The following is an 18722-nucleotide window of genomic DNA, read 5'->3' as shown; positions in this document are numbered from 1 at the left end:
CTCCAAAGTGGTGATGTCTTGGCGGGGGGTTGTCCCCGCCGGCGGGTCTAACAGCACTTGTGCCAGGTATCGAGCTAGCCACTCCGTAGTTTGCTAGCTAACTCGCTTGTTTGTCTACTGCGCCCTGTGTCTCTGTGGATGCGCGTGCGCGTATGTGCGTGCTATACTCCTGTCAAATTGCTATTCCTGGTGACTGCGCAAGACAGGGGTCCAGATGGCTTGCGTCAGCTGGGGCTGGCAGCGGCAGCATCACGGAGGAATGGTCAGTATCCGTGTCACTTCGAGGTTGAGAGGAGAAGGGCAGAAGATATAAAAGCGGGCGCTGGCTGCTGCATCTCATGAGAAGATAACAACAGCATCACATTCCTTCTTTCACTCACTCAGTCTCCTCTCTTTCTGCAAAGCACCCCTCGTCAGTATGGTTCGCGTTACTGCCACCGTGATTGCCGGCCTAGCTGGTCTAGCCGGCATGACCTCTGCCCATCCGGGCCACGACGTGCGCGCGGAAGCCGCGGAGCGTGCTGCCTTTTTGAAGCGTGCTCCCATGCACGCTCGCGGTCTGAGCCAGTGTGCCAGCAAGCTCAAGGCCCGTGGCCACGAGAGCAGCAACATCGCCCGTCGCCAGGCGACGCTGGATTCTCTGCGCCGTCGCAAGGGATTGTCCACTCGTACGCATGGCCCATCACCAGCTTATACTCACGAACGAGGCATGCATGCTCACACTTAACAGGTGCACCTCTCCTCAAGGCCCGCGACCTAACCACTATCCTCAACACCTCCCACCTGTCCTCGTTGGATGTGACCGAGAACACTCAGGACTACGATACCTTGTTCGCCTCCAACGCCAGCTGCGTGCTCGGCCCGGACGTCACCCAGGGTCCTTACTGTGCGTGTTCCTGCCTCTTTACCCTCCAGCCATCTTCCAACTGACAGTGTCATCAGACGTCAGCGGCGAATTGATCCGCAGCGACATCGTCGATTCCCAGGAGGGTGTCCCTCTGTACCTGGACATCCAGCTGGTGGACAGCAGCACCTGCGACCCCGTTCCGGAGGTGTACATTGACTTCTGGCACTGCAACGCCACCGTACGTTTTGCCTACTTTCCCCCTGATCAAACTCATCCCTAAGAAACTAAAACCGGTGAAATAGGGCGTCTACTCCGGCATCCAAGCCAGCGGCAACGGCAACTCGAACGACGCCTCCAACCTGGACGCGACCTTCCTGCGCGGCATCCAGCAAACCGACGACTCAGGCGTGGTGCAATTCCAAACCATCTTCCCGGGCCACTACACCAGTCGCGCGACTCATATCCACGGTGAGTTTGCTTGCCTGCCCGTCCTATCTTTTACCCCTATTTTAAAAATCCCCCTCAAAACCACCCCCCCCTAACTCCACCAAATACTAACCGGCGCAAAAAAGTCCTAAGCCACAACCCCAACACCACAACCAGCACCAACACCAACGACACCCTGACGGACGGCCTGTACAGCACGACGGCCAACCACGTGGGCCAGCTCTTCTTCGACCAGGACCTGATCGCCGAGGTCGAGGCCACCAGCCCCTACAGCACCAACACCCAGGAGCTGACCACCAACGCCAACGACTCCATCCTCTCCGAGGAGGCCGACTCCATCGACCCGTTTGTCGAGTACGTGCTGCTGGGCGACTCGATCAGCGACGGCGTGTTCGGGTGGATCTCCCTCGCCATCGACTCCGATGAGTCGTCCAGCATCACCCCCGCCGCTTATTATACGGCCGATGGGGGCGTGGAGAATGATTCTTCGTCCGGTGGGGGTTCCGGTGGGGGTTCCGGTAGTGGAAGCGCGCCTGGGGGGCAGAGTTCGGGGGCGCCGGGTCAGGGACAGGGGCAGGGTGGTCGGCCTTGAGTAGATGGTAGGGATTGGGGTTTGGGGTCGGGGATGACGGGTTTGGAGAGGATGTAGTCTTTTGTAGGTTGTGGGTGTGGTTTGGTTGGTTTTGAGGAGGGGACGGGAAGGGAGGGGAAGAAGCTGCTGGTAGCTGGGGCTTGATTTGAGGGTCGTTGTTGCTGTTGTTGCTGTTGTTCACTTCGCTTCGTTTGCTCCCTTCGTCTGTTTTCGATATGAATGATTGAGATTTTGAATATATCATATTTTTTTTGGATATATTCTCACATTCGGTAGGGTGGGCGAGGTGTTATGCACATCGTGCTGCTGCTATGTATACATCACCACACTGCGAGGTAAAGGTGTTCCACGGTCAAGTCGCTGCGCCAGGGAAAATACACTGCGCGCCCAAGCACGGTCCACCAATGCGATCGCAGGCCAGTCTCCCACCATTTTTTCCGTCAGGATATCTAGGACGAAGTGCTGTACAGTAGGTCTCTCCGCCTGGTACACCAGAGAGCCTGCCATTAAACGTGTTTGTAGCTTTGTGTGAGTCAGTTTCCGTGAACTGGATGATGATGAACGTTGTGGTGCAAGCAAACTCAACGCAATAATACCATCAGTAGCCGAGATCCGACCCTGTCACTCACAGGTCTAATGCTCTACCAGGAGATCACTATATCAGGAATCAGGAGAGACCAAACCACAGCACCGCAGGACCCTATGGGACTCGTTCAACACCAGAAACCGGTTTTGGACCCGATGCATGTGAACTGACGTATCGGTGCACATGTGCTTGAAGTCCAGCTACAGATTGGCAAATCTCGTTGCGGTGATTGGCCTTCGGAGAGCTTAGCCGAGTGGACGATCTCAACGCTTTGGGTTTTGAGTTAAGGGAAAGTGTCCGACGTGAGGGGAGAGACTAGCAAGCACTGAGGTTTCCACCGGGAGGGCAACGGCTGGGAGCCACGGCTAGGGCGGAAGGGTGACAGCTTTGGGGGGTGGACCTTCAGTTTGTTGAATTCAGAATTCGTGCTGAATGCTTGGGTCAATCGAGGTTACCATATGCTTGTACCTATACCATCACTTGCGGTTCTCGACTGCTTGGAGTAAGGAGGGAGGGGGTGGGTGCATGTAAAGAACCTCTGGTTGGAGGTAAGCTTCGTTGGCATTTTACAACTTCAGATACATTATCCAATTCCAGTTCCAGTTCGAAGGAAAGAGCGGTCTTCGAACATTTGCAATTATAGCCAATTACAAAAACAAGGGACGAAAACACTTATCACCCAGTTCGTCAGCTAGCCAAAGTATCCTTGCGAATACCGTGATGCACGAGGTGTTTTTCTGGCTTTTTGGTCAAAAAGAAAATCCTACTCCTATCTCCCTTCTGCTGTAAAGTGGTAGATAATATCCAGAAAGCTAACGAGAAAGCCCAACCAAGTGAGTAATGAGGTCCGTGAAGAGATTATGCAACAGGCCGACACATCAACACAGAAGTTCAATTATCCAAACCCAAACATACGAATAAAAGCCCCGGTTGGATACTAATCACCCCCATACAGTACATGCACAGATGAAGTCGGAGTGACAGGACCGTCGCCCGTGCGGATGACGACCTTGACCTGTAACGCGCGCGCCTCCCGGATACAGCACGAGAGACACGTCCGCCCCGCGCGACCCACGATAGCATGACACCCCACCGAGGCGCACCACGCGCGGGCGAAAGTCTCCTTCTCCCGGGAGCCGCGCGCGTCCAGGATCATGGTCTCCTCCGGGTCGAGGGCCGATCGAATGCGGTCCGACGCCGCGAATTCCTCCGCCAGGGAGGGAAGGTGGACCCAGCGGTACGCGTAGCGGCAATGCAGCGGGTGGCCCGGAAGACGGTGGTGACGGTGGCGGTCAGACGAGGCGCTGAACGGGGATGATGATCGCTGATTGGGTAGATTGCTAGTGCTGTCGCTACTACTGCTCGCGAAGTTCTGAGCGTGGGGACTGATGATCATGCCGCTAGGCGGGCGGCATTCATGGGAGGAGATGAACTGCACGTTGTACTTCAATGGGAACGAGAGTTGTGTGTCGGGGGCCGCTGTGTCAGAGGAAAGTGAAAAGCGCGCAGTTGCCTGCTCGACCACTGTGATCGGATGCTCAGCGGCCGGGGGTTGCTGGGCCTTGACCTGGAATGTCAGCTCCTGAAAGGCGACTCTCAGTTTCATAGAACAGTCGCTTTGGTCGTCGAGGGGCAAGCTGAAGGCGCCGCTGGTCAAGTCCCCGGGGCCCAGGGGTGTGGATTCCAGGGCCAGCTTGGATCCCTGCTTGATCCTCGGTTTTCCAGGTCTGTTCTGAGGGTCTTTGGCTTCAACCTCGAACCAAGTATTGACCAGAGGTTGAGAGGTCGACGAGTCTGTGGGCAGAATCGGGCTGGCTTGCCATGCCAAGCATACTTTGGTCCCTTCCAAACAAGCCACCACTCTGCCAACGATGCATTCTTTGCTCCACCAGCTCCGTCCGTCGTAAGCAAAGCCACCGTAAAGATTGACAACCGGCCCCAATTTGGCCATGGCGTCGGGATCATTTTCCAAGATGGTACTGATGAGTAAGTGGCTGATGGAGGAGCCGGGGATCACAAAACCCGACAGCCAGCTTCTGGTGGCCCAACCGCCAAGATGATTACGATTGCTGTCATCACCCTTATGGTGTAGAAGCAAGAGACGCCGAGAAGAGTTTCTGCTATACATGGCTTTCCGCAAATCGGGTATCTGGTACCCTGCTGGGAGAGTATTAAGCTCTGGGTTGGTAAAGACGTCCTTGATGATTTGGCCATCTTGGTCTCCACCAATCTTTGACCTAAGGGTTTCCTTGAAATCGTCCAAGCGCGGCCAGCCTAGGTTGTCAGCGAAGACAAAAAGCCCTTTGAGTTGCTGCATCACATGATTGGGCAGCAAATGACATCTCCACGCCGACTCATTGTGAGGGGTGGCTGAAGACGAATGGTGAGTGATGCTCGAGAAGAAAGACCGATGATGATGTTTTTCGTGTGAATGACCGACTTCCTCGTGGCTTTCTGGACCGGGGCTGCCAGGCTCGAGCTGATAATCAAGATCGAAGCGGTCCATGAATCGCCGTACGACGACCAGATCCCAGTTCAGCTTACCGTTTCGCAACCGGTCGAACTCATAGATATCGCGTAGCGAGATGTTGATGTCCTGCGATTCTTGGAGCATCCCGACGCGGACAGTCGCGTCCAAACGCAGCAGAAGCTCGGCAGCAAGCAGCATCTGGACCAGAAACCACTTGCGCTCGAGAGTCGTATGCAGCCATGGCTTATCCGACACCGCAATGTCGATGAAGTCGCCGTCCATGTGCGGTGACTGCTCCCAGAGCAGCTGGCCAATGTGCAGACGCCAGTCGATGAGACTGAAGTCCAGCCATGCTCCAGGGGTGGCCAGCACGACAGTCAAAGCCTTGATCTGGACCTTTAGGCTGTGCGGATCGCCCATGTCGGCAATCAGAAAACGCACTGGCGGGTAGAGGAATTTGGTGAACAGTTCATTATAGAGCTCACGTGTCCCTTCGATGTCAAGTATCGTCTTCGGTCGATCCCCATGAAGGATCTCGTAGCGCAGATGCTTCAGTGTCTGCAATCGCTGCACTAAGACCCGTAGATCAATGTCACGGACACCAATTTTCTTCCAAAAGTTCGGCCCCTCGCGCAACAGTTTCTTGCGATCGTGGACAGTACCATCCGAACAAAGGGCGTATGGCTGGCCGTAACGCTCCAACAACTCGAACGACTCGGTTGCTGGCAGGCTCGATAAATGTAAGTAGTCTGGCGAAGGCCTTGGTACCCCGAGGCCCGGATAGCGGGCCGCGTCGGCCACGGGAAGCTCCAGGAAATAGCGAAACCCGACCGTCCCTGGATCCCGCCCATGCATCGCCAGCATATTGGGAATTTCCTGTACTCCCACGTCGAATGTGGCTCGCTTGGGCGCATCGCTTCGTTTCCAGTTGCCCAGATGGGCCGGGACATCGCCCTCGATGACCCAGTCATCCGGTACCGGAAGGTGTGCATGCAAAGTGCATAAAGTGTATGAGGCATGGGGGAGAGGCCTCCTGTCCCAGAAGCATTGAATGACCGGGTCGTGATCGTCGAATGGAAAGATGACCTGCGGGAACCAGCGGTCATGCTTTCCTTTCTCCAGCATGAAATACGGGGCTCCTGAGAAGATGACCTCCACATCCTTCATCGTCAGATGGTGTTTATGCGGCGATGGCGCATGGTGGCCTGGTTTCGGCGAATGGCCAGGCTTGTGATCTGGGTTTTCGGGGTTTTCGGCCGAAGACTCGTGTACCCCACTGTCATGGCGGGTGTGAGAGCTTGCAGGGGCATTTTCCGACGTCTGTGATGGTGGACTATCTGTCTACATCAGTGTTAATCATGCTGATCGTATAAAACTCAGTTAGAGCACATTCGAGCTAGATAGAACCTTACCCGACGCGGGGATCCAGGGTTCGACGGGGAATCAGAATTGGAAGAGCCGTGGTGTTTGTGGAAGATCTCATGGAGCACGCCTTTGGCACGGAGACCGTGGCTATGATCCGAGATATCCGGAGCCGATGATCTTCGCCCACCGTTGCCCCGCGGGACTGCATCTCCCTCGTTCGGCGCGGTGGAGGCGATGGAATGTCGTCGTCCAAAGATAAAAGACATTGCAAATGTATGTATGTATGGATAGGAGAATGTAAGATATGAGTTTCTTGCCGTAGCTCAGCAAGTATGCTGCAATATATCGCTTGTGTGGTGGCTCATGGCGGTCGGGGAATCTGAAAGCCGGAATGCGGGTCGCGGCTCAAGAGCGACGGGCGGCGCTTACATGGGGCTTAAATAAACTATCCCCAGCAATCAGACCATTGGTGATCGACAGCAGGAGCCACAGTCCTTAGACACATCAAATAATGGAAGGGAAAGGAAGATACTCAGTCGCAGTAGGGCGCCAGAGAGAAAGAAGAAAGTGAGGAAAGACGGAAATGGGTCGATGACGTCGTCATTGGATTTGCTCCCCGCTCCGGTTCCCTCTAACCTATTTGGGATAGCTCATTTATTCGCCTGCTGACAACATTGAAGGTTGTCACTGTAGCTATAGTGGGGAGTGCAGTACAGTCCCTTTCTTAGTTCTTGACTCATGCAATACGACAGAGTACTTATACAGTACAACGTACACAGACTTTCTCAGGATACTTAACATCAAACTCGAGACATCCATGCCAAAAGTTCTCACATAGAGCGAACCATGACCTTGGCTGATCAATAAACCAGCGTCCCAATCTACTTCTGGCGGGGCGGCTGTTGATCAAGGCCAGGGAAGGTTAAGAGGAGAGAGGGGTTAAGGTATGGTTTTCTGATTGCCTTGATGGTGAGAGCATGATGACTTTAATGAACACATGTCGAATCGGAAATCATCCGTCAAGGTCGTTGACCCATGCGGATATGCTCCGTCCACCCTCGGGTATAGGGCAGATGCGTATCACGAGACACGGATACGACCCGTTGCACTGCGGGCGTACCCCAAGAAATAGGATAGAGCGAGAAGAACAGAGAAAAACAGTACACAGAGATAACTCTCTTCAGGAGAGCACATCATTTGACTAGCGTTGCTACCAAACATCAACACAACCACGGCCATGTCTCTCCAATCCCAATTCACCATACCAATCACCATTCAGGCCACCGAATGGACGAGCCTGCCCTCACAATACCGCCGCCCCGGCGGGCAATCCGAGCATAGTCTGCACCAAAAGCGCGGCCAACCGCTCGACTCCTTCCTCGAAGGGCCCCTTTACATTCCCTCGCTGGGTCGCTTGTTCGTTGTCGACATCCCCTACGGCCGGATCTTCTCGATCAACGCCGAAACCCGGGAATGGAGACTCGTCCTGGCCTACGACGGCGAGCCCAACGGCCTGGCCTACCACCACCCAACGAACCGCATCCTCATCGCCGACTTCAAGCAAGGCATCCTCGCCTTCGACCCGACCGCACATCCGAACCCAAATGACCCTCCAACGCCACTGGTCACGCGCTGTCACGGCGAAAGGCTTAAGGGCCCCAACGATCTGGTGGTCACCTCCACCGGCACGGTCTATTTTACCGACCAAGGCATGACGGGCTTGCATGATCCGACGGGTCGGGTGTTTCGGTTCGATCTTCCCCCAGACAATCGCAATCACAGCGCAAACCAGCAGCATGTCAAGCTAGAGTGTGTGCTGGGCAACGGCCCCTCCCCCAACGGACTGGTGATGAGCCGCGATGAATCCGCCGTCTTCGTCGCCATGACCCGCGACAACGGGGTTTGGTACGTCCCGTTCCATCCGGATGGGAGCGTGCAGCGCGTGGGCCGGTTCGCCAGCTACTATGGGATTGGTGGGCCGGATGGGATGGCGATGGATGTGGTGGGGAATATGTTTGTCGTACATTCCACATTAGGGGTGGTGTTTGTGCATCGGCCGGATGGGGAGGTGGGCTGGCGGATTCGGTGGGATGCGGGCGCAGGGAAGAAGATGACGAATTTGACGTTCGGGGGACCCGAGGGAAAGACGTTGTTCCTGGTTGAGAGCGAGACGGGTACGGTTTTGGTGGTGGAGTGGTTTTGGCAGGGGGTTTTGGCAGGGAATGATGAGGGGGAGAAGTAGGACTATTGATGGTGATAGTGTATATATGCATACGTGGAAGGTTGGATAGATAGTGATATAGAGTTTTGTGACGATCATCCAAGAAATAGTATCGTAAGATAGATTCACTCTGTTGACGCGATGAGCTCCTACGAGCTTCTTTTGCTATAACCCAACCGGGCAGACTATCTACATCTTATGGGATTGTAGACCTCAAGCAAATTCCCGCTGCTCCTCAGTCGTCCCATCTGCCTCAACCGCCTTCTCTCGATCATCATCCACCTGCGCCGATGGACTACTTTGCTGAGGTAACCGTCGGGCCATGGGCACGATCTCCCAGATGGTAGGCGCCTCCCGGAACACCCCGTCGATCAGCTCCAGGTCGCGGTTCATCGTCTCAGGGAAGAAGAGCAGCACGACCACAGGCACGCATGCACAGGTGCAGGCAAACACAATGTAGTACCGCCAGCCAATCGTGGTCAGCGCCACGGGGGTGACCATCGTGATGATGAAGTTCCACATCCAATGGTTGGCGGTCGAGACGGACGACATGACTGCACGCAGGGGCGCGGGCGCTATCTCCGTACAGTAGAGGAAGTTGCCGCCCAGGAACCCAATGGGATACGCCATGTTGAAGAGAAAGATGAAGACAGCCGCCGTGACCGAGGCAGCATGGTTGGAAGCCGGGAAGCTGGTGGCCACCGCCATGGCGATCATGCAGAGACACATGCCTGTCCCGCTAGTCACCAGGATCCAGCGGCGACCCAGCCGGTCGACGGCGGCGAAGGAGAGGAAAGAGCACAAGAACTTCCAGGTCAGGGCACTCGCAGCGACAATGGCCGGAGTGTCGCTCTGTAGGTGCAGGTTGTCTTGGAAAATGGTGGTTGTGTAGATCGAGATCATGTTGCCGCCCACCAGCTGCTGTAGGGTCTGAATACCCAGGCACAGGGCGAAGCGGTAGCCGAGTCGGTGCGGGTCGTTCTTGCGGAAGACATCCCGCAAGGAGATTGTAGGCCCTGTCGAGAGGGAAGCGTCAATCCGAGAGACTTCGCGGCGAATCAGGTCATGGTCGCTGGGCATGTCATTGAGCGCGGCGAGGGCTTCGGTGGCGGCTGAGATCCGTCCGCGCTGGACCAGCCAGCGGGGCGATTCCGGCAAGGTGAAGATAGAGAAACAGATCACTAGTGAGAAGATGACTGGGATAGCGAGCGGGATCCGCCACTGAAGGGGGGGTGAGGCAATCTTGCTACATCCCAGATTGATCCAGCTGGACAAGAAAAATCCCACACAGATGAAGATACCTGAAGTGATGACTTGACGCCCCCGTTTCCCCGCAGAAGAACTTTCAGCCTGCCACACTGGCACAATGACACTCAACTGGCCCACTCCGAATCCCAGGATGATGCGTCCCACGGTGAACTGGGCCAAGGAGAAGGCCGTGCACTGGAGAATTTGACCTACCGCAGCACAGCAGCCTCCAACGAAGATAGTCTTGCGTCGACCGAGCTTATCGCCGATAATGGAGCATGACAATGCCCCCAGTAGGGCCCCTAACATCAAAGTCCCATTGATCAGTCCTTTGATGGTGGAATTCTGTGCCTCTTGAGCTCCGTGGGTGTTGACCGTGTCGATTTGTGGGAAGAGACGGATCACATCCGAGAGGGTGAGTAGGGCAGAGAGCCCAGCCTGGTTGTATCCGTAGAGTATAAAGGCCGGGGCAATTACGAAGATTCTCTGAGCAAGCTGGAGACTTTTGGCCGACGAATACATTTTGATGATCGGGTAGCGAGTGCGAGAGCTGGATTTGAGATAAGAATGTGAAGATACAAGGCTGCGGTTTGAAAGACGGGTGGATGGGAAACAGGGTTATTAAGACCTTTTGGACAGTTCAGTCCGCCAGCTTAGTGCTGGAGCATGACCTCATGCAACTTGATCTATGCGAGTATAAGCTGACCTGTTATCTTGTGGAAACCCGGGGTCCTCGCCTCCTTTGACGAGCGGATACATCCCGACATTCCTAGCGGGAGCTAGGTCCAGGGGCAATCAGCGGTGGAAGAGGGGAGTGCTTTTGACATGAAGCAAAGATGTGATATGATGCGTCCGGGTCAAGGGATAAGCTGATATAAAGGTGATTTATTCAATGATCGGAAAGTAGGTGCACTCATTGGTATCGGCGAAAGCTGGTTTTGGAGTGGGTGATTGCATGATGGTCGACGAAACCTTCTGCGTCCATGCTTCTTGTGTAGCTGTCGAGGGTTCTCGATGGCCCTTCAGTGGAGACCAGTGAGAAGATTTATCGTGTCAGTCATATTAGTAGACAGCCGTTATTCACAACACTTTTTTCGTGCCACTGCAGCTGTCCAAAATCCTGATGCAGCCTCTGCCCTAGCGTAGGATAGCCCTGGTCACGATTTGCTTTCACAATATCAAGGAGCGTGAAAATCTGCCTAGACTGTAGGAGCCTCTTTTTGATCTTTTGTTAGGCTATACACACGCGAAATATACTGTCCTGGTATGTAACCTGCTCTAACAACCAGGAAATATACTCCTCGGCCAGCTAGATTACAAGTTGACAACAAGTTCACTTAATGATTAATCAATAGCGATACTTAGGTATACAAATCATAATTTGAAAATCAAGTCTGTGAACAAAAGTTATTGATTTCAAGATGGTAAATTCTAACAATTTCCAAGTATTTGGTTGTGCTGTCATTCAGCTGCCTTAGGGGGGTCGATATTGTGGGGTACCTGTACGAGAATTCCGGGCCATCGTAGCAGAATCAATGTAAGCAGTCTTCAGTGTTTGCATTTTCTTCATCCGGAGCTTTCTCAGGAGTATCCAGGTCTAGACCGACCAAGGTGCTTTCGAATGGGAGCATGCAAGAAAAAGTCTACTCTAGAAAGAACCTGACAGGAATCAGAATTCTGTAGAGCAGAACCATCTACCCGATCGATATCTTGACAATCCTTTTGGCCGAGCGGTGCAACGCTCTCATCAGAACTACCATGTGAGACGCTAACCCCGAGACTTTGTCAAACCCCAGGATACTGGGTGAGATGGCCAAACTGTGTTGGATTGATAAAAGGTAGATGTCTTGGTCAGACGCAATGCTGCTACAAGTCTCGCACCTAATCTTGCTACAGTGAACATCCGAAGAACGGGCCCAGAGTCGAGTCAGAGTCAGTCGACGAGTGCATGTGAGAGAGTTTCAATCATAATCAGCCTCAGCCTGAAGGCTACTGCTTCTGACTGCTGTCATAGTCATTGGAGCTATAACTTTGCTTTCCATGTATTAGCTGAAGAGATGAGATCTATAATATAGTAAAGTAATAGTATCTAGTGGGTTGTGGAGTGATGGAATGTGAATTTTGTATATCTGAGATATTATCTCTTTTGTGTTATTTCTTCTTGTTTTCTTTTACTTTCTTCTGTTTTTGCTTTTTCTTCTTTTTCTCTTTTTTTTTCTAGGAGGCTCATATTTCCGAAACAACAGATTGCATGATTCTAGCCGCTTTCTTGACCAAGTCCCGATCATGGGTTGACAAGAGCGTATGCACAATCATGTAGACAACCTCGTCCGTGTGACCAACTCGCTCTAACTCCTTGCGTACCGCTGGAAATTCCGTCCAGATCCTGGTGCAAATCTCGATCGAGGAATTGTGATATTGTAGCCAGGCATCCTCATTTAGGACGGCGATTTCCGCATTGACGCACTTTCGCAGGCGTCTCAAGGCGTCAACCATAGTCAGCTTTGGCTCGGCCCCGTGGCGGATGGTGGACTTCACAAACTTTTGGCACAGCCGAGATTCACGCATAACGCGCGTGATCTCGTCCGCGGTCCACTTGTGCTTTCGTCCTAGCCAGCGGATTTGGACTTCCCGAAGTGTGGTAATGAGCAGCGGGAATTCCCATCGCCTGGCCAGATCGACATCTTCCATCTCTCCCGCGATGCCTCTTCGGGCGTTTCGTCTGGCGCCTCTTCTCGCGCCTCCTCTAGAGTCTGTTCTTTCAGACTCGACTCCGCCTAGGGCCCGGGCCAGCGAGTTGGAATAGCTGTACCAGGTCTTCGGCCGTTGTTGGCCGCACAACATGTCCGGGTGGCGGCTTATCAAACGTTCCAACCCGGGCCACAACCATCCATCCGGCAGCAGCTTTTCCCGCTTCGCTGCGTGGTAAAGATGGCATAATGCGAGTGGAGCTGGCGCGGAATTGGACCAGTACAACCCATCACAGTAGGCGATGATCTTGTAGATCATCAACAGCCGTCCGCACAGCCAGGGATTTGAGCGGAACCAAGAGACGCGGCGATGCGAGGGAACGCAGTCACGCGAGTTGAGCCGGGCAGATGTGGGAGGGGAGTCCGCGCCGTCGTCGTCTAACACAATTTCCGCCTGTTGCAGCCAATATGTGTGACCATACAGTATTTTGCGGAGTGCCTCATCTACATTTTCGAGATACGAGTACCGCTGACGGGCTTGATTCATTTGCGGCCTCGTGGCCTCCATGAAGTCACGCAGCTCAGGCCATGCCTTGCCACTCTCCGAACCCATGGTCAGTCGCATCTTGACGTAGAACATGATCAGATAAAGCGCTGTCAACGAAGAGGTCCCAGTCCTAAGCGCGTGGCACAGATACATCCCACAAAAGTCCGCATCTGGCAGTGAGTGTGCCTTAGGGGTAGCCAAGAATACCTGATTCTGGACTAACGCCTCGTCGAGGAGCAACTGCAGGAGCAGGCGCCGGTTGTCTGAGTCCCAGTCATAGATTGCTACCGGGACGCGAAGAAGGTCCGAAAGAGCCTTGCCTTGCCTAGCATACAAAGCAGCCGAGAGCGACTCCAAGATGTAGATAAGGTCTTGGAGGAAGTGTGGAAACCCTGAGTTATCGCCCTGGGTTTCTTCTTTTCCTTGCGCCTTCTGGCGCACCTCGCAGATCTGGTACAGCGCATTTACCCAACCGTCTGGGCAATTCTCAACGCCACCAGCTACCCGGAGCTCTTGCTCGGTGTCGAAGAAGAGGTGGTGAGCCATCTCAGTTGCCAGTGTTGCGGCCTCGAGTGTCATCCGTCCCTCCCGATACCCCTGCCACGATTCCTGCACGTGATGCGTCACCAAGAACAGGTCCTCCAGCAACATCTCCAGCGCATATATGGGAGACGGGGTAATCGCCTCCTCCTCCGCAATCTTGCAGTTCACCGCAACGATTGGCGGAGCTTGAGAGGTGCCAGCCGCTGCGTGGCGGTCCGGAGTCTCGTCCGCGACATCTTCGACCGTCAAAGCCTCGAAGCGGTTCACCAGCGCCGCCGCTACGGCGTCGATATCATCCTCTTCCGCTGCTTGACCCGCCTTTGACCGGAACTCTTTGGGCAAGATGGGTCTGAGGACTTTCTCGACGTCCTCCAGCACGCCGATAAAATGTGCGTGGCTGGCGTTTGAGTCGGCGTCGCCGCCGCCGTCCTCATAGTGCCGCAGCTGGTACCGGCGGCGCACGATTGAACGCCGTAGTTTGATAGCCACCAGCCGCGGCACCTCCTTGACGTGTCGGCTGGCGACAATTGCCGTCGCCCGCTCTACGAACTCGTTCAAGGTTAGAGTGTATTCTTGTGAGTCTTGGGGAGGTGCTGCGTTACCTGCCTCTGCCTCCTCCCTGGCAGCCCTGCGCGCCTTGCCCTTCAATCGGCCGGGTCCCTTGGGCCCCTTGAAGTCCGGGTGGGCGGTCAGTAGCCATGCGGCAACGTCGTTGGTGTCCTGCTTGTACTGAGCGTACTGGCTAATGTGGGTTGGAACAGACATCTTGTCGGTTAGCTTTTTAGTGTTTGTGTGTGTGTGTGTGTGTGTGTTTGAGCGTGTCTGTATCAATCAAGATTGAACAAGACTCGTGTGTGTTATGTCAGAATCACCCCTCGTCGTAGTTTGATGACCTATATATACTTCTCGATAGGGGTCTAGAGTCGCTCCATTCTGACCCTCCGGAATGGGCCTTTTCTGTATCCTCGTTTCTAGTGCTTTTTCCAGGTCAAATCAGTATGTTGTATTCCGAAGGTGTAGTACAAAGCACAGTAGAAACTTCTCTGTTCCCTATTTTCCATCAGAGTCACATTGTTCTCTTGAGGTAGATTTTCGCAAACACCATTGTTTCCGCGAAGCACCATTGTTAGCAGGGCAAGAAGTCCCATGGAACCCGGTTTGATGAACGGCATCACGCGAAGCCGCTACACCCACATCCAGTCCAATTACCAGCCCAGTATCCGGGACCCCAAGGCCTCCTGAGGGTGGTTTTGGCCATGGATGATACCTTCATTGATGGGGCACTGCCATTTCTATCTCGATGAGTTAGCTCATGCTATTCTAGACACTTGACGGCAATGGCATTGCACTGAGGACACGAGGGGATGGTATCTTAGAACTCACTACCCCACAACCCTGTCGTTAGGGCCGCAGAATACTCATGGCTCCCTCACAAGACAGCCTTCAAGCAACATGCTGTGTACTTCCAACAGACCTAACAACAACATGAAACCATTATGATCACTCAATTCAAACACTAGCCACCAACTCCCGCAGCTCCTCCTCCGTCAACCTCCTCAACCCTAGCAACTGATTCGCGAGCTTCTGCTCGTCAAATAAACTCCCATACCCCTCTCCAAACAGGGACCGACGGATCAAATTGACTGCCACGATGCCAGGATGAGGCTGAGGCTTGGTCAACTCCGCGCGTCCAATCCGCTCCAGCTCCTCGGTAGCGACGACCTTGGTCTCCAGCGTCTTCCCGGAGAGCGCGATCAACTGCTTCTGCGTGACGTCCGCCTCGCTCACATACAACGCCGCATTCTTCGTGGCCTCGAGATTCTTCACAATCCCGACGACCGCCCGCCCGATGCCCGGCAACGTGGTGCCGCTGACCTTCTGGTCCCCGCCGTCGTAGAGCTCCGCGACCGGGCCCGCGAGATTCACCAGGAACCCGGAGCGCAGGCCCAGATCCAGGAACGGGCCCGTGAACAGCAGACTGTAGCTCAGCGGGGAGGTCCGGGCGACCTGCTCGAGGTACTTGCGCGAGGCGACCTTGTTGGCGAAGACGGGTAGGGCTTCGTTGAGCGGGTTGAGCGTGTCCGTGCCGAACTCGGAGGGGATGAAGCGGGTGACGCCCGCCGCGATCGCCGCGTCGATCAGCCGGATGGTCGACTCGCTGGGGAGGATGGCCCGGGAGTCGACCACGACGTCCTGTCCCTGCAGGGCGGTCTGCAGGGATTCGCGCGAGTCGTAGTCGACGGGGATGACTTTGACTTGGTTGTTGTCGATGGTCTTGTTGCTGTCCTGGCGCGTGAGGACTGTGACTTCGATTCCGGCGTCAATGAGTGCCTGCACGATGCTGGGGCCGAGGTTGCCGCTTGCCTGCGGTTGTTCTGTTGTTAGCTGTATGGTGTCTGAGGTGGGGTTTCCGGGTGTTAAGAGGACATACACCGGCAATGGCTACTTTGGGAGAAGACATTGTGCTATACGAAGAGTTATGATATGTGGGATGATCAGGAGTGATAGATGGTGTGGAATACTGAGGTGTTGGGTGAATTTATGAGGGGCCGATGAGGGGCTGAGGGTGCTTTGCTGGCGTATCACAACGGATGGCGTTACCCCGCGTTTGATGGTGCGATTGCGTTTGCGAGCTGCAGGCTTGGTAAGCAGGTTCCTTCAGCGCTTAACTTGTAGTCGCAATCAATCATCTCAAGATACACAAGAAATGGCGGAGATGAGCAATGCTTAGAAGAGCTAGCGGAACTGTTCCGGATTAGCGATGTAAGTTACTGTACAACGGCAGTTGTGTTGTCAGAAGAGCCCGAGAGGTAGACGTAGTGAACTCCGGTGACCTCTGATAATATCCTGATTGTTGAGGCTATATAGACAAGCTACTGCAGGTTATGGGGTGTGATGGAAATTCTTTACATATGTATTTTATGGAGGAAAAGGAGGTTCGGATGATACCTATAAACTTTGCCTACAAGCATAACGTTTTGTCTGGGATTTAGACTCTGGGAACCCAGTTAGTCATTTGAAATAACTGAGTGATGACATACACTAACTATGCCTGACTGCTGATATACAGATTACTAGGCATACAAGAGTCAATCATCCATCAGTCTACAGTTGTGATATCTTTATTTCAAGGCATATACAAGCATTAGCATCCTAGGTCTGGGCTGAACAACATGAGTCTTACTTGTATGTTTCAAAAGGGTCCGGGGGCGCTAGTAATGTATACACGATACAGGGGCCACGTACGTACATGATACACACCGCCTGCCCTCTTATCCATAAATGTTGCACATTTCCACCACCATCACGTGACCCTACTGTAACTAATCTGCTGTTTTACCAATAAATAAGGTTATTAAGATGTGTACAGTTACCAAATGGTACTGAAACACATGCATACATGCTAAGTCAGTAATGTAGCTTCCGTCGGGCTATGCGCCATCTGTTGTTCTTCTCAAAGAACAAGTGGCGCCACGATCAGGCAACGATTGTGGCTGATGTGGCTGATGTGGCTGGTGGTCTGCGATGCTAAATTTAGCAGTTGACGGTGATGCCAGCTCACCACGCCAAGACATTAAGATGGAGACAGGGTTCGAATCTGAAACTTTTCCTCAAGAATGATAATCGATAGTCTAGGCTATGGCACCAATGATGGGTGAGTCAAAGTCCCGTTACCCCACCTCCTCCCCGCCGTGCTTTCCTACCCTTGCGGTGATCAACAAGAGACCTTCTAGAATACGATCCCACTAAATTCATTTACTAGCCGGCCATACGTGTGCGGCTGCAGCTGCCAACTCGCAGCAGCTATGTGAGTGGCGGTAGTAGCCACAATCAAGCCCTCTGAGTTCTGCATCAAGCTCCATCCGTAAGCAGGCAGCTCCTCTCTCCCCCACAGCTCCCTATCTGCCGTGCGCCTGTGAGGCGAGGCGAAGCGATAGACACCCCTCTGCCCCACTTGACTCGCATCCGTACAGCCACTATGAGGCAAGTCTGCCACTTCGCGTCTTGGCCGACGTCTATCCCGAGGCTTGGTGGGTAGGGCAGCAATGCGGGCGGTGATGAAGGGGAAGAGCTACGGAGCTACGGAGCTACGTATATAAACAACAACCCCACATCCCACCCCTCCTCCTTTTTCCCTTCCACAACACACCTTCATCTTCACACCGTCTTCCTCCATCACTTCACTCAACTCCTCTACAACCCATCTCACATCCATCATGTCTTTCCACACTTCCTGCCAGGACATCCACATCGTCCACGAGGATGGCAGCACCATGTTGTGCTGCGTTGCCCGCGACAGACACGGCGAATTCCACCCCCGCAAGATTCGTCTCGACCAGCACATTGGCAACACGGATGGTAGGCCTACACTACTCCCCTTATTCTTGTCGGTCATATGCTAACATGTCATCGAATTAATCAGGCTGGTTCATTTGGGGCGGTGAGAACTTCACCGAATCCGCGAGCGATGTCCGCCTCGAAATGACCGAGTACGGCCCCAAGCTCGTCGCCAACCTACTCACCCGCGATGGTGGCTCCCGGGGTCTTCAGGGCATCATGCTGTCCGACAAAATCGCCAACGAGGATGGACGCTTGAGATTCTTGGTGGGTTGAGCCTTCTACCTTGCTGATTCTACACACACTGGACTGAAAACTAATGATTATCCGTCTCGATAGGGTGCCTGAGTCATCATTTGAAGTCACTAAATTTTAGCATAGGGATATGGTGTTCTGTTATTATGGTTGAAAATAGTTCGAGCCGATCGCATAGCTCTGAAATCAATGTACCAACTTTTCGTCTTGATGCTCGCTCTTGCCAGGGTTGAACCGAGGCCGCCCAACTTCTCGCCCAACTATAATTAGTTTGATCGATTGTTGCTTGGCAAACGTCGATATATCAGGACCCAGGGGGAGGCTGGGCTGGAATCAAGCACTCTCACTTCCCTTCCATGCGATGTAGACATGCCGATCGAATGATTGCGCTACTGAGTTTACCCCTGTCTCCAAGTGAAATTATCTCTGCGCGGGTCTTTCTGAAACGCGTTAAGACCCAGTCGAAGGGTGCGGTGCGAGTGACGGCTTCAGCTTGGTCTGTAACACGGTCACCGTCAACTAGAACTCTACTGGTATTCATCTCAGTTTGCTTACCAGTTTCCATTCCTAGAG

The 18722-nt window shown here is 53.7% G+C and overlaps 6 protein-coding genes across 6 annotated transcripts; 3 read left to right on the top strand and 3 right to left on the bottom strand.

Annotated features, from left to right (window-relative positions):
• Window positions 1–411: 411 nt before the first annotated feature.
• Window positions 412–1886, top strand: BO95DRAFT_503400 (intradiol ring-cleavage dioxygenase; the record flags this gene model as incomplete). The annotated part of the gene is made up of 5 exons (XM_025591084.1): window positions 412–668; window positions 731–886; window positions 943–1085; window positions 1150–1315; window positions 1420–1886. Exons 1-5 carry the CDS (start codon window positions 419–421, stop codon window positions 1884–1886), a joined length of 1182 nt encoding a protein of 393 aa, XP_025439374.1. The 5' UTR covers window positions 412–418.
• A 1139-nt stretch (window positions 1887–3025) lies between these two features.
• On the bottom strand, window positions 3026–6849 carry BO95DRAFT_484416 (uncharacterized protein). Its single transcript, XM_025590343.1, has 2 exons — window positions 6355–6849; window positions 3026–6283 (listed from the first exon to the last, which is right to left on the bottom strand). The coding sequence occupies exons 1-2, from the start codon at window positions 6571–6573 to the stop codon at window positions 3410–3412; spliced, it is 3093 nt and encodes a 1030-aa protein (XP_025439373.1). The 5' UTR covers window positions 6574–6849; the 3' UTR covers window positions 3026–3409.
• Window positions 6850–7053: 204 nt separating this feature from the next.
• BO95DRAFT_516805 (SMP-30/gluconolactonase/LRE family protein) lies at window positions 7054–8549 on the top strand (the record flags this gene model as incomplete). Its single annotated transcript, XM_025591847.1, has 1 exon — window positions 7054–8549. Exon 1 carries the CDS (start codon window positions 7545–7547, stop codon window positions 8547–8549), a length of 1005 nt encoding a protein of 334 aa, XP_025439372.1. The 5' UTR covers window positions 7054–7544.
• Window positions 8550–8741: 192 nt separating this feature from the next.
• On the bottom strand, window positions 8742–10298 carry BO95DRAFT_466457 (sugar porter family MFS transporter; the record flags this gene model as incomplete). The annotated part of the gene is made up of 1 exon (XM_025589216.1): window positions 8742–10298. The coding sequence occupies one exon, from the start codon at window positions 10296–10298 to the stop codon at window positions 8742–8744; it is 1557 nt and encodes a 518-aa protein (XP_025439371.1).
• A 4767-nt stretch (window positions 10299–15065) lies between these two features.
• Window positions 15066–16017, bottom strand: BO95DRAFT_369794 (aromatic alcohol reductase; the record flags this gene model as incomplete). The annotated part of the gene is made up of 2 exons (XM_025582889.1): window positions 15066–15920; window positions 15988–16017. The coding sequence occupies 2 exons, from the start codon at window positions 16015–16017 to the stop codon at window positions 15066–15068; spliced, it is 885 nt and encodes a 294-aa protein (XP_025439370.1).
• Window positions 16018–17773: 1756 nt separating this feature from the next.
• On the top strand, window positions 17774–18242 carry BO95DRAFT_466454 (CVNH domain-containing protein; the record flags this gene model as incomplete). The annotated part of the gene is made up of 3 exons (XM_025589215.1): window positions 17774–17915; window positions 17980–18161; window positions 18234–18242. 3 exons carry the CDS (start codon window positions 17774–17776, stop codon window positions 18240–18242), a joined length of 333 nt encoding a protein of 110 aa, XP_025439369.1.
• Window positions 18243–18722: the final 480 nt, after the last annotated feature.

The sequence above is a fragment of the Aspergillus brunneoviolaceus genome (genome assembly GCF_003184695.1).
Source record: "Aspergillus brunneoviolaceus CBS 621.78 unplaced genomic scaffold BO95scaffold_60, whole genome shotgun sequence".
NCBI lineage: Eukaryota > Fungi > Ascomycota > Eurotiomycetes > Eurotiales > Aspergillaceae > Aspergillus > Aspergillus brunneoviolaceus.
This window is presented reverse-complemented; position numbering and strand designations above follow the sequence as displayed.

What these genes read in the sequence shown, in the direction of transcription:
- BO95DRAFT_484416 (XM_025590343.1), bottom strand. Translation starts at nt 6,573, where the DNA reads ATGTCTTTTATCTTTGGACGACGACATTCCATCGCCTCCACCGCGCCG. An exon ending in ACCCTGGATCCCCGCGTCGG is followed by an intron (nt 6,284 to 6,354) that starts GTAAGGTTCTAT and finishes ACACTGATGTAG; the next exon opens with ACAGATAGTCCACCATCACA.